A 13,772-nucleotide genomic window follows, 5' to 3' on the forward strand; every position below is an offset into this window, starting at 1 on the left:
GTACACTACAACAAACATAAAACAATACCTCACAAGGACGCCCAGGAACACAGGAACTAATATAGGCAACCTAACGAGGGAATGGACACCAGGTGTGTGCAACAACAAGACATGACAGTGCCGTGGGAGGAGGGGCGCCGTGACTAGAAGGCCGGTGACGACGCACGCCGAACACCACGCCGGGAGAGAGAGCGTGCGTCTCCCTTGTGAGTCCCCTCACAAGTCCTTGTCCCAGTACTTGTGTTTAATCAATTTTATTTCAGACCGAGGCAGGATTCAAACTGGGGAGTTTTAATTCTTCTTCCACAGTCTGACAATGTTGGTGATGTTAGATTTTATGAAAAAATCATGACTCCAAAATAAGTGTGCTATAATGGTCCAGGCCTTCATGTGATTCTCATATAAAAAAAATGGACTAGAACATAAAACATTTCACCCGGTTGTTGAGGGTCAGCCTGGACTTAAGGTTTCTTCCTAAAATTCGACCTTCTTAGGGAGTTTTTCCTAGCCACTGAAATTCAACACTACTGTTGTTTGCTCCTTGGGGTTTAAGGCCGGGTGTCTCTGTAAAGCACTTTGTGACAACTGCTGTTGTAAAAAGGGCTTTATAAATAAATTTGATTGATTGAATTAAATTTGATTGACTTAAGAAATTCTGCCAGGCTGTCCACCCAATCCATTCCTAGTAAGTTGTGTTCATCTACTGCCTGAAAGATTGTCAGCACTCATTTCCAATTGAACACTGTTTGCTGTAATTTCTGTGTGTATTATCTAGTGGTTCTCGTTTGTCATCTGTAAATATTCATGCTGAAAGGTTGTATCAGTGTTCAATACAAATCAGAGCAGGAGGATTTATTTCCTGGAATACAGATTGTATGTTGGGTGGGTTATAAATAGTTCCACTCACCCATTGGTGTTATTTGTACATCAAATTCATTTTATAGAACACATTTTGCATAGGCACTTGTGGTTAGGGATTTAAGAAGAAATGTAGAGAATAGACAGAGTTTGAGGGTTCCTCTTTGGCTGTTCTGGGGGAAATTCATAAGAATACATGACCTTTTTGATCCAATATTTTTGCATGTTCCAATTACTGGCGTGTCAGTAAATACAGGTTGGCTGAGTCTTTAGGCAGAATCCAGATCAGCTGCACAAACAGGTGGACAAAGATGTGTGACCAAGTGGCCCATCATCACTGTGTAGATCTGCAACACAACCAGGTGGCCTATAATCACTGTAGATCTGCAACACAACTAGGTGGACTTTGAGCAGGGACAACTAGGAGCCACAAAAGGATACATCAGAATTCAGACTGACCCTTGTCCCCCGGCACAAACACTTGCAGCATAAAAACAAAGGACCGAGACAGGGTGGGGGGGGGGGGGGTTGGAGACTGTGGTATGCAGTATCCAAGTAATGTGGAATATTTGAATACACAGGTGCATGTTTGGTATCAGTAGAATGATAAGTGACATATGTCTTTGAACATGTTTAGCCCGGTAGTGTTCTCAGTAGTCAGGACCCACGGTGGAACATTGTGATCCAGAACCCTGGTGGCCAGAATTGGGGACAGAGTGTAGGGCCCCAGGCAGTTAACCTGGAAAGAGGTTGAGATGAAGAATGGAAAACTATGAGACAGGTGAGTGACAAAACTGAAACTTATACTTTACAGTTTGTCTGGTTATTATTATTTCCTTAAGCAGCAAGGCCCTTTTTATTTGGAATTGATCATCCCACCCACCGTTAATCTGTACAAACGTTTACATTTGAGTAATTTATCAGACACTATTATACAGGGCAAGATACAGTAGTCTTTAGGATTAGGTGCCTTGCATAATGGCAGAGGCATGTTTCACCATGTAACCGGGAGAATTTTAACAAGCTAAAAGCCAGCCTACTCTCCAGTTTTCCCAATTACTGGGTGATGTGAGCGGATATATTGTTTTGTTAATATCTTTCAGTCCCAGTACCGTTGCAATGGGCCTTGTCTGTCCTTTGGTAGTCTGCAACATCAGAGCTCTGAAAAAAACAAGAAATAAGAGCTTTGTGGTGAGTGTTGGGATGGACCGAAACATTAAAGAGAAATAGAGCAATTAAGATAAAATGAATGAAACATGTTTTGTAGGTGAGATTTTTATTTTATCTAGCCTGTTATTTTACCAGGTATGTTGCCTGAGAAAAAAGTCTAATTTAGAGCATCAACCTGGGAAATAGTTACAGGAGAATGAGAGATCATCAACCAATTGGAAGCTGAGGATGGTTAGGTAGCCATCACACCGGAAAACACCCCTTCTCTTAAAATCAGTGACATGGGACCTATGGAGACCACAAACTGTCTGGGCACCCATTTACCATCCAATCCAAATCATAGGACCCTGTGCACGACACTTAAGCAACAGGTCTCCCACCCCAGGCCCGAACTTGCTTAGCTTCAGAGGCATAAGCCAGCAGTGGGGTGCAGAGAACGTCCATTGACATACAGACAGAACTTCTTCAGTTTGCCATGCAACTTCTACAGTTATAGCTAAAGGAGAATCCAAGCCAATGCCCTTTTTACTTCTGCCTTACAAACACACCTGTAGTAAGAGAAATTGTAGTCTGGCCTGACATCCTGATCTCTCCCACAAGGCAACATTTATAATAAAAGCAGTACATACATTTTGTGTAAACTAAGCTGACATGGTCAGCCTCCATACCTTATAGAGAAGGGTTGGTGGTTAGGTTACCTGCTCTGCTGGACATTATTGCCTGTCACACCCCCAATGGTGTATAGACCAGCTACAGGATAATCAACAGTTAGTGGACTCCAGTTCTTCACACTTATCCTGGTATATCTATCTCCTGAACATAAAAAAACAGTATAAGCAATTACAGATTTGTCAAGGCATTTACAGATTTGTCTACACATTCACAGATATATGTAAGCATCTACAGATTTGTCCACACATTTACAAATCTCAATACACTTACAAATATTTTACACATAAAATTCTGATAATGCACACACAGAATCTGAATACACATTTGCAGATTCCTGTACACATTCATAAAACTCGGTACACATTTACAGATTCTTTCACACATTTACAAATCTGATTACGCACACACGGATTGAGATACAGTTACACAACTCTCCACACACATTTGTACATAGTGTAAATGTGCCCCCATACCTTGTCTTTTAAAACAAGCATGTTCCGAAATCTGTGACGTCTACAATCACATGGTAACTTTTTTCTCCGAAGCAAACCTTGGCCCTTTCGTCTCGAGCTAACTCGGTTGAAATTTCGAAGCAAACCTCTGAGCCTTGGCTTCGTGCGTCCCATCACTATTGTGTGGTGCTTTTGCTGTTATAAGATACATTTAGAAACGTCGTTCTCGTGCTGTTGTTTTTGCATCTCCTTTTACGCCTCTCCTCGCACCTGACAGATACTTGCTAGCAATGAATTACGAGTGAGGAGTGCCAGAAGCATCAGTGAAGTCTCCCCTTACTAAAGAAAAATCTGGTTTCCTAAAACAAAAAGAAAAGAAAGACAGGAGAGAGAAAAGAAAGGATGACAGTTTCCAAATTGGGTGTAGTCCATGAGTGGTGGAAATGTACCTGTTTGCTTAGTCCATAGTGAAATAGTCTACTTTTGCTAGCAATATCTTAACAGAAAATTCTGTTTACATTTTGTTCCACTTTTAGCCAACATTGAATCAATGCAGGCCAACTTTAAAAAGCTAATGATACTAAATCAGTTGTCCCTGCCCAGTCCTGGCTCTAGAACAATCGTGTTGGACAGGCGTTTGATTTCCATGGGCTGGCCCGTTATCCTACTGTACTTGCCAATGTAGAATTGTAACTTCAGCATAAGGGACAGCAAGCAAGTAATTTTAGTATGCATGGCTTACTAAGTCTATATAATAGCAAAATTCACTGCTGTCAATCAAATTCGAAAGCTTTTAGTAGCTGCAGGCCTAATGTGATCTATTGCAACCTGGTCTCAGGGGACTATGCAGACTAATTTACGTAAATCTTTGACAGCCAAAATTGTAAGATATATTACAGTAGGTAAATTCATAATGACTTATAGGTTTTTATACATTTCATAAAATATGATACATTTGTCTGGCGTTTTTATCATACACTACGTTTTAATATTGTTCGTAACATGTCGTGTTAAGTTTTAGCCAATTCATAATGTATTATACGTTTTGGCAGCACCTTGTAATGTAACGTAACATATACAAAAATGGGTGCCATGGATGTAAAATAGTCTACGTAGTCCCTGAGACCACGTTGTCTATTTTCATGGGGCCCAAAATCCCTGGTGGCGCCCCTGCAATAAAGTAACCAAAGTAAAGCAACTGAATTTTAACAAAGGGTAACATAGACCAGTCGTTTGGGGCATGCCTATTATACAAATGTCACACTATGCTCCTGATTCAGACGTTAACCAGCTGTAGAAGTTTTTGTCAAGTAATACAGCAGCGGCATGGTCCTGTTGATCAAACATCAGAATTAAAGCGTAGGATTGTAAACCAGGGTTCATACGCCAGATCTGAATCACCCTTACTGGTGCAATTGAATACAGAGTTATAACCCACCTCCTGGTTCGCAATAACAAATACCTGTATGGTGTAACTTTGACACTGCACTATAACAAGGGTGAATGATAGAGTCGCAACATTTCTTAACTAGAGCAACGAACAGTGTAAAGACGAATGGGGGCGTGTCCAAGCACATTCGAAAAACAGATTAGGGACAGCTGATGGTGTCTTGTTCCCCAATTGTCAAACGCCTGGGCTGGATAAAAGGATATATTCATAATTTTCTAGAAAATAAAATGGCAATTATCTTATGTTTTGGTTCATCTTTGCTAATTAGAAGAATGTGTCCAAGGAGCTAACATGTGAATAGCTAACCTTATGTCATCTTCAGTATGTAATACTTGTGAAATAGTAGTGATGTGTGACAGTTATGCATTTTAAAACTGAGAAATATCTATATTACTGTTCATACAATTTGATTTAGGCCCTGAAATGTGAAGTACACACTGTTAGGTACATGTGGTTCACAGTGCATCATTTACATCCTGAAAGGTTATGCCTATTTACTTAACAAATGTTCCTTGTTAACATTTTGTTAAATTAATGGTACTTACATAGAAATTGCTTAACACCTACTTTTCACACTTAACTCTTTGTACGTGACAGTTGGTGGTTCTAGCCACCAGAAGATCATGGGTACCAGAAGATTCAAGAGCTGTTCCTTCTAATTCACCATTATTTACACCAAGCCGGTCTACAGCCACTGGTCTCTCTTCTTCACCCTCCCCAAGCACTTCTCGAACCACTATGCCCTTGTGTTGCTCGGGAAACAGTGATGCATCGAGCATTCAAGAGGTTAGAATCTCCCTCAACCACATTCTCCAGATACACCTTCTCTGTCTATCAAGGTACTAAAGATGCACATTGCCCTTTCTGGTTCCAAACTCACCTGAATATGGTCACATCAGGTTCACCTTCTGTGGGAAGGCTTCAAAACCCTACAAAGACATGGGGAGTCAGGACCTCACTCCCAGGCAGGGGAGCTGGAAAGTGGAAGGGGAATGCTTGCCCTGGATGAGCTGGAATCTAATGCTGATCCTTGAGAAGACCCCAGCATCACTGTTTCTTCCATATGCTCCTATGTTCATAAATGTGAACTTGTACCTGGCATTACACACAGCCATCAGGATGAAAGTGAAGAGTCCCTTATAGTTGTGGGAAGAACTCCAGCTATTGACTGGTGTAATGCCACGCAATTGCGTAGTGTTCGCATACGTACATACACATATAGGAAACTGGAGTATATCAAGGCCTTTAAATGGACGGTTCTACCCATCCCATAAAAATAGCAGGATTAAGAACATCAAAATTGTATTAAGAATAACTGCATTTGTTTCAGGGATGCTTGAATTACAAGAAAGTGTAAAATTTACCTTTTCTAACAGTTTGGAATCCTATTTACTGTAGATAGGTGAGCAAATGTCAATAATATAGCTGACACATTTGCTGTACAGCTATATTACAGCTACTGTAATGGCCTCTTAACTGGACTCCCGAAAAAGACTGTAAAAAAACTGCAGCTCATTCAGAATGCTGTTGCAAGAATGTTAACCAGGACCAAGAGAACAGAGCACATCACTCCGGTTCTTAAATCTTTGCATTAGCTTCCAGTCAGTTACAGAATAGATTTCAAAGTGGTGCTTTTAGTTTATAAATCTCTGAATGGTTTAGGACCTGAATACATTTCTGATATGTTTGCAGAATATAAATCTTAGATCCATGAACACAGGTCAGCTATTCATAATAAACATGGAGAAGCTGCGTTTAGCACTTATGCTGTACACAACTGGAATAAACTACCAGAAGATCTTAGACGTGCCCCAAACATATCCATTTTTAAATCCGGGTTAAAAACACTTCTCTTCTCACGTGCCTATGACTGAGCACTTAAACTTAACCACACTGTTTAGCCTTATAGCTTCCTATGTTTTTATCCCATTTTTAATCTTTATATGTTTTCTTATTGTATGTTTTCTTATTATGATGTTTTCATTTGAGTACAGCACATTGAATTGCTTCGATGTATGGATTGTGCTATATAAATAAACTTGCTTGCTTGTTTGCTTATAGGTATTTTGAAAAAATATATATTTTAGTCCAGGAGTTGGGAAAACATCTGGGGAATGCATACATCTTGTAACAAATACTAGATTGAAAAAAAGAACCGTTAAGATATTTTATGTTTTTACAATTTACCAGAGACAAAAAGTCCTCTAATTCAGGAAAGGCAGGTCATAAACTGAGTGCAGTGTGCTTTAGTTCTCAGAGTACATTAGTTCTCGGGACTCACGCTTTCTCACATTTCCAATGCTCGTGATGGGCTTGATTGGTTACACAACTATGTATTGTTCTTGTAATTTCAAAGAAATTCTATCTTAGGTAATTAAATGCGTTCGTGAATTAGTGCCGCATTCTCAGGCAAGCAATCCAATTGTGACATGTGGTTATCTTGAGGAGCCATGAGCCTACTCCATGACCAATATCCTGGAATGGTCATGCCATGGTCATAGAGGACATTAACTGTGCGCCCATAAAGGGGGACTCCAACCATCTACTGTCACCTTTTACTACAACTTAGTAAACAGAGCAGCACTGAAATAAGAATCTAATTATTTCTTATTAATTAAAATGGAGTTTCAAAAAGCATCAGATATCAACGTCTGCAATGGACAGGTTATTAAAGTATATCACAAAGGGTTCGATGAGAACTCCATAGATGCAAAGAAAGCTGAATTGATCCGCAAACAGCAGGTTAAGGAATCAGAAGATGTGTGCAAGCTATCTGAAATTGAAGTAGCCTACAGCACCGTGCTTCGAGAACTGGGAGAAAACGTGGAACGCGAGGGTCTCCTGCGCACACCGTTACGCGCCGCCAAAGCAATGCAGTTCCTGACCAAAGGTTACCGTGAGACCGTAGACGGTGAGAGGATTGACCGTCCGGTATACTTTTCTGGAAATGTGTTTTAAATTACAAAGATATGCCAAATAAGACGGAGAAAAATATACGTTTTGATTCTTGACATATTTATTTTGCTGGTTCATTTATTTTACCGAATTTAGTCCAGTTAATCCAGCAGGTTGCTGGTCTTCAACAGTCCACACTGCTACTTTGCACGATAAAGTGCCTAGGATTTACAATTAGCTTTGATTACACATCTGTTACTCTAAATATTACTGGAAGCAAATACACCAATTGGATGCATTTTGACACCGATGTTTTTTCTAGGGACTAATCAGGTATATTATATTGTATGTAACAACCGTGATAATTTTAGGTAGCCTATTAAACGTTCATTTACATTAAAAAAATGTCCTCGTACCTTTCCATTCCCAGACATCCTGAACGATGCCATCTTTAACGAGAACCACAACGAGATGGTGATCGTTAAGAACATTGAAATGTTCTCTCTCTGTGAACACCACCTGGTGCCTTTCTTTGGCAAGGTAAACAACTTTTAAAAAATATATGTTTTATTTATGCAGCCGTAAGGCAATATTGTTACACTATTTTTGTAGCATATTTAGCAGCAGTTTGGTTGGTATGCATTCTGACAGTCAATGTGTGAATTTTTTGCTGATGTGCAATTATAATTTATAATTGTAAAATGATAAATTATACCCAGTTAATCAGGTTTTATAGTTGAACAAACTTCTGTGTTTTGTTTTTCTATCACAGGTTCACATTGGATATCTTCCAAATAATAAAGTAGTTGGTTTGAGTAAGCTAGCAAGGTCAGTAAGCATGGACAGTTACAGTACAATCACGAAAACAGTCATGCATTCAGAAAAGCATGCACGCTCAGGTGCAAGCACACAAGCAGACATGAATGCACAATCGCACATTTTAAATCAAGAGTTACTGTCCTAATCTGTGCTATATTGTTTCATTTTATTTTAGGATTGTTGAAATTTTCAGCAGGAGGCTTCAAGGTCAGTATCGTTTGGATTTCGGACAGTTTATTATCAATATCTAATGTCAATGAACGAGAAGTCGGCGGGTTTAATATATATGTATAATTTTTTTATTGCTGCTTCTTACGTTTGTAATTTCAACAACAGTGCAGGAACGTCTGACCAAGCAGATCGCTACAGCCATCTCAGAGGCATTACAGCCGGCAGGTGTAGCTGTTATCATAGAGGCAGTGTGAGTGTCTTTTATCTGCAGAATTAAAGGCAGAATTAATACAAACCTTTGTTATGTTAAGTATAAACTAGTGGTTAAAGTCTTGAATGCAGTTTATTACAGTATGACATAAATGGCACTGTTCCTATTGCATTTTAATAGCAAGGCACTGACAGTTGCATTGGTTCTTAGGCATTGATATGGCCAGTATTCCATGGCTAAATGCGGTGTCCAGGCACTCTGCCTCTGCTATGCATTGTGCCTAGGAACCACTTTAAGCCTTGTTACTTAATTATGTCATTTTTGCAGGATGTTGCCCTACAATGTTTTGTGTTTTGGAGCACTTTATTCTATTAATCAAATAATTATTTCAAAGGCCTTATCTATCTGTTTGTGTTAACATCTGTGGTTGGTCTGTTGTATTGTGTTTCAGTCATATGTGCATGGTGATGAGGGGCGTACAGAAGATGAACAGCAAGACTGTGACAAGCTCCATGCTGGGACTCTTCCAAGAGGATCCTAAGACCCGAGAGGAGTTCCTGGTCCTGACTAAAAACAACTGAACACACTGCCAAATTTCACCTCACCAATCTTCAATTGTCTTTCTTTGTCTGCATTTGCAAGTAGATTTTTCCAACCATCTGTGAAATTACCAAACTTGGTTTAAAATCCGAACAAAATATTTTGAGCCTTGACCTGGAGAGACGGTTTGTGAGTGGTTTGCAGCTTTGGGATAATACAGTAAGACAGACGAGCTCAGTCGAGCAAAGATGAAGTATTTGAAATAGTATTTGAACACAGGCATGGTACTATGTTAAAATTGTTATATTAGGAAGTCATGATGATGGGGAAAAAACCACAAGTTCCTTGATGACTTTAAGTTAAATGTAGTCCTTGGATAGTATATTAAATGTTTCTCCTGAAAGACCCTCTGTTTTCCCCTTTAGGGGAAATGCCTAACTGTTATTCTGTGACATATTGGATTATTTGATGTAGTTACATGATATATGAACTTGAAGCTGAAATATAACCCATATAAGATTGACATTTGTACTAATTTAGATTGTCTGACTATTGTGCCAGTAAAGCGGTGCTATTATTTTAGTTGGTTCTTACATTAAAATTATATTGTAGCAATATATGGTCTCTGGTTCAATTTTTGTTGACAAAATGAAATTACAGAAATGTTCCCTAATTTGCAGGAGTTGAGATTTGTCAGTATTGTGAGCTTGACTGTTCAATTTACAAAAAAAGTATTTTAGTTCTTAAAATTCAGATATTTCCTGTCTTTTACAAGTAAAATTGTTGCAGAGAAATTATAATTTAATATAAATGCAAAAAAGCAGGGCGTCACAGTTAGTGAAAACTAATTTTCTTGGTACTATTCCATTGACTAATATTCAAGTTTAACCCTAAAATCAATAGTTATTTTAACATGTTTGTAAGTTAGATTTGTTGGACCATAATCCAATGACATTTGTGATATTTGATGCAATTGCAGCAGTGCTAAGCTATTTCTCCAGTTCAGGGTTTGGTGACGGAGTAGGTGGCAGCCCTCTACAAATATTTTGTCCTACATTTCCTGGCCCCCTACAGTTGTCTAGGTTACTCTAATTGAACCTTGACTCACAGTCAGAAGTTAGTCACAAGTTGCAGTGTCTGTGACAAACCTCTTTCCCCCAGCATTATAACGGTCAAGCTATGGGTAACAATGTGAACATACATTTTGCAACAAGCATTAAACCTCCCAGGATTTGCTTGTACAACAATAGTAGCTCAGAAAGGTCTGTGAATTGCCAGGGAATCAGGGAAAGAATAATAATCTTAAGAAGTTGTACCAATGATACACACAAAATGTCCATAATGTTAAAGTGAAAAAATGAAACATGCAAATCCTTCTAAATTTATTAAAAATGAAACAAAATAATTTGATGATATCACATTAAATACACCTGTCTCTGGGAGGACCCACAATTGGCTAGTACAATTTCTAACAGAAACTACATCATGAAGAAGATGGAACATTTAAAGCAAAACCTGGAATAATGTTAATCAAAAGCACAAATCCCCCTCCATGAACTGCCACCTTAATGTGGTGGAGGGGTTTGAGTACCCGAGTGACCCTAGGAGCTATGTTGATCTGGTAGGGTCTCCCAAGGCAAACAGGTCCTAGGCGACGGGTGGTTCAAAACCCCTTAATGATGATAAAAATGTTGAGGTCCGTGATGTCGCCCGGTATGGCGCAGCCGGGGCCCCACCCTGGAGCCAGGCCCGGGGTTGGGGCTCGTACGCGAGCGCCTGGTGGCCGGGCCTTTCCCCATGGGGCCCGGCCGGGCTCAGCCCGAAGGTGCGATGTGGGGCCGCCTTCTCGTGGGCTCACCACCCACAGGAGGGACCATAAGGGGCCGGTGCGGAGAGGATCGGTCGGCAGTCGATGGCGGGGGCCTAGACAGCCCGATCCCTGGACACGGAAACTAGCTCTAGGGACGTGGAATGTCACCTCGCTGGTGGGGAAGGAGCCGGAGATTGTGCGAGAGGATTCTGCGCCTACCAGTCGGGGATAGGTCTCTCACTGTTGTTTGTGCCAGAGTTTCCGCTAGAAAAAAAGAGGTTTTGTTTTTCGGACATTTTGATGATATGCCGGTCAAATATTGCCTCTTAATTAGTGAAGTTGAGGAAAACTGCATGGCAGGCTATGTAACTTAAAAAAAGGACATAATCAGGCCGTATTGAATGCAACATGTTTATTAGGCTAATTTTTAAATAGACGGAAAAAAAAAAACATGAACGTGCGATTGGCGTCAATCAACGCCAATTGATTTTACTGGTTTCCCATTCATATTTTAACAAACCAATCCCCCTTCCCCACATAAAATATCTGAATAGTAGCCTATTGTTTTTAATCAAGCAGACAAATATACACTCTCAGTAGCCTATGTCTCATTTAGCTGGTAACATTTTAATTTGCCACTGTGAAATGACTCCTTGTCAAATTAACTGGAACAAACAAATGACTAGGCCTATAACATTGTCTCGCGTCATTTTAGGCTACTTTTTACGCTGTTTTGCAGTGCTGAATTGTGCAGCTGCCGACTTAAAATCAAAACATTCCAGTGTCTCTCCACAACTGGCAATGCGAATAAGCCGCGTAACCTTGTTTTCCGCAAGGAGACTTCGCTGCTTCGTCTTGATCCGATTCTGCAGCGAGAACCCCCTCTCTGCAGGAACACTGTGGCCGTAAGGTCTCCGGTGCCTGTCGAGGCGGCAATCCCCAAACCCGGTGGTGGACACCGGAAGTAAGGGATGCCGTCAAGCTGAAGAAGGAGTCCAATCAGGCCTGGTTGGCTTGTGGGACTCCTGAGGCAGCTGACGGGTACTGGCAGGCCAAGCGGACTGCAGCCCGGGTGGTTGTGGAGGAAAAAACTCGGGCCTGGGAGGAGTTCAGTGAGGCCATGGAGAAGGACTATCGGCTGGCCTCGAAGAGATTCTGGCAAACCATCCGGCACCTCAGGAGAGGGAAACAGTGCCCTACCAACGCTGTTTACATCCCTCAACTGGGGATGTCGTCGGGCGGTGAAAGGAATACTTCGAGGATCTCCTCAGTCCCGCCGTCACGTCTTCCACTGAGGAAGCAGAGGATGAGGGCTCAGAGGTGGACTCGACCATCACCCGGGCTGAAGTCACAGAGGTAGTCAAGAAATTCAAGTCAAGGCACCGGGGGTGGATGAGATCCGCCCTGAGTACCTCAAGTCTCTGGATATTGTGGGGCTGTCTTGGTTGACACGCCTGTGCAACATCGCGTGGCGGTCGGGGACAGTGCCTCTGGGATGGCAGATCGGGGTGGTGGTCCGTCTTTTTAAGAAGGGGGACTGGAGGGTGTGTTCCAACTATAGGGGGAATCACACTTCTCAGCCTCCCCGGGAAAGTCTATGCCAGGGTTCTGGAGAGGAGAATACGGCCGATAGTAGAACCTTCAGGAGAAACAGTGTGGTTTTCGTCCGGGCCGTGGAACACTGGACCAGCTCTATACCCTCTACGGGGTGTTGGAGGGTACATGGGAGTTTGCCCAACCAATTCACATGTGTTTTGTGAATTTGGAGAAGGCATTCGACTGTGTCCCTCACGGCATCCTGTGGAGAGTGCTTCGGGAATATGGGGTCCTGGGTCCTTTGCTAAGGGCTGTCAGGTCCCTGTACGACCGAAGCAGGAGCTTGGTCCGCATTGCCAGCAGTAAGTCAGACTTGTTCCCAGTGCATGTTGGACCCCAGCAAGGCTTCCCTTTGTCACCGGTTCTGTTCGTAATTTTTATGGACAGAATTTCTAGGCGCAGCCAGGGGCCGGAGGGTGTTAGGTTTGGGGACCACACAATTTCATCTCTGCTCTTTGCGGATGATGTTGTCGTGTTGGCCCCTTCAAACCAGGACCTTCAGCATGCACTGGGACGGTTTGCAGCCGAGTGTGAAGCGGTGGGGATGAAAATCAGTACCTCCAAATCCGAGGCCGTGGTCCTCAATCGGAAAAGGGTGGCTTGCCCACTTAAGGTTGGTGGAGAGTGCCTGCCTCAAGTGGAGGAGTTTAAGGATCTAGGGGTGAGGGAAGTGAGGGAAGGATGGAACGGGAGATTGACAGACGGATCGGTCACCCGGGAGGAGCTCAGAGTAGAGCCGCTGCTCCTCCTCATCGAGAGGGGTCAGCTGAGGTGGCTGTTTCGGATGCCTCCGGAACGCCTTCCTGGGAAGGCGTTCCGGTCCCGTCCCACCGGGAAGAGACCCCGGGGAAGACCTAGGACACGCTGGAGGGACTATGTCTCCCGGCTGGCCTGGGAACGCCTCAGTGTCCCCCCGGAAGAGCTGGAGGAAGTGTCTAGGGAGAGGGATGTCTGGGCATCTCTGCTTAGACTGCTGCCCCTGCGACCCGGCCTCTGATAAGCGGAAGATGATGATGAAAAGCACAAATCAGGGCGAGGATATGCATTGGATATCGCCCAGAGCCAGAGCTAAGCAAAATCTATTACAAATGGAAGAATATGGCACACCTGTGATTCTTTCTAGAACAG

The 13,772-nt window shown here is 42.1% G+C and overlaps 1 protein-coding gene and 1 long non-coding RNA gene across 2 annotated transcripts; one reads left to right on the forward strand and one right to left on the reverse strand.

Annotated features, from left to right (window-relative positions):
- Window positions 1-1,433: 1,433 nt before the first annotated feature.
- Window positions 1,434-2,823, reverse strand: LOC117594572. The gene is made up of 3 exons (XR_004575797.1): window positions 2,697-2,823; window positions 1,971-2,019; window positions 1,434-1,597 (listed from the first exon to the last, which is right to left on the reverse strand). It is a non-coding gene; the product is annotated as an uncharacterized LOC117594572 (long non-coding RNA).
- A 4,353-nt stretch (window positions 2,824-7,176) lies between these two features.
- LOC105010712 (GTP cyclohydrolase 1-like) lies at window positions 7,177-9,855 on the forward strand. Its single transcript, XM_034292574.1, has 6 exons — window positions 7,177-7,513; window positions 7,928-8,037; window positions 8,270-8,325; window positions 8,492-8,523; window positions 8,653-8,737; window positions 9,150-9,855. The coding sequence occupies exons 1-6, from the start codon at window positions 7,222-7,224 to the stop codon at window positions 9,277-9,279; spliced, it is 705 nt and encodes a 234-aa protein (XP_034148465.1). The 5' UTR covers window positions 7,177-7,221; the 3' UTR covers window positions 9,280-9,855.
- Window positions 9,856-13,772: the final 3,917 nt, after the last annotated feature.

This window comes from Esox lucius, chromosome 6, assembly GCF_011004845.1.
Source record: "Esox lucius isolate fEsoLuc1 chromosome 6, fEsoLuc1.pri, whole genome shotgun sequence".
In the NCBI taxonomy this organism is placed as follows: Eukaryota; Metazoa; Chordata; class Actinopteri; order Esociformes; family Esocidae; genus Esox; species Esox lucius.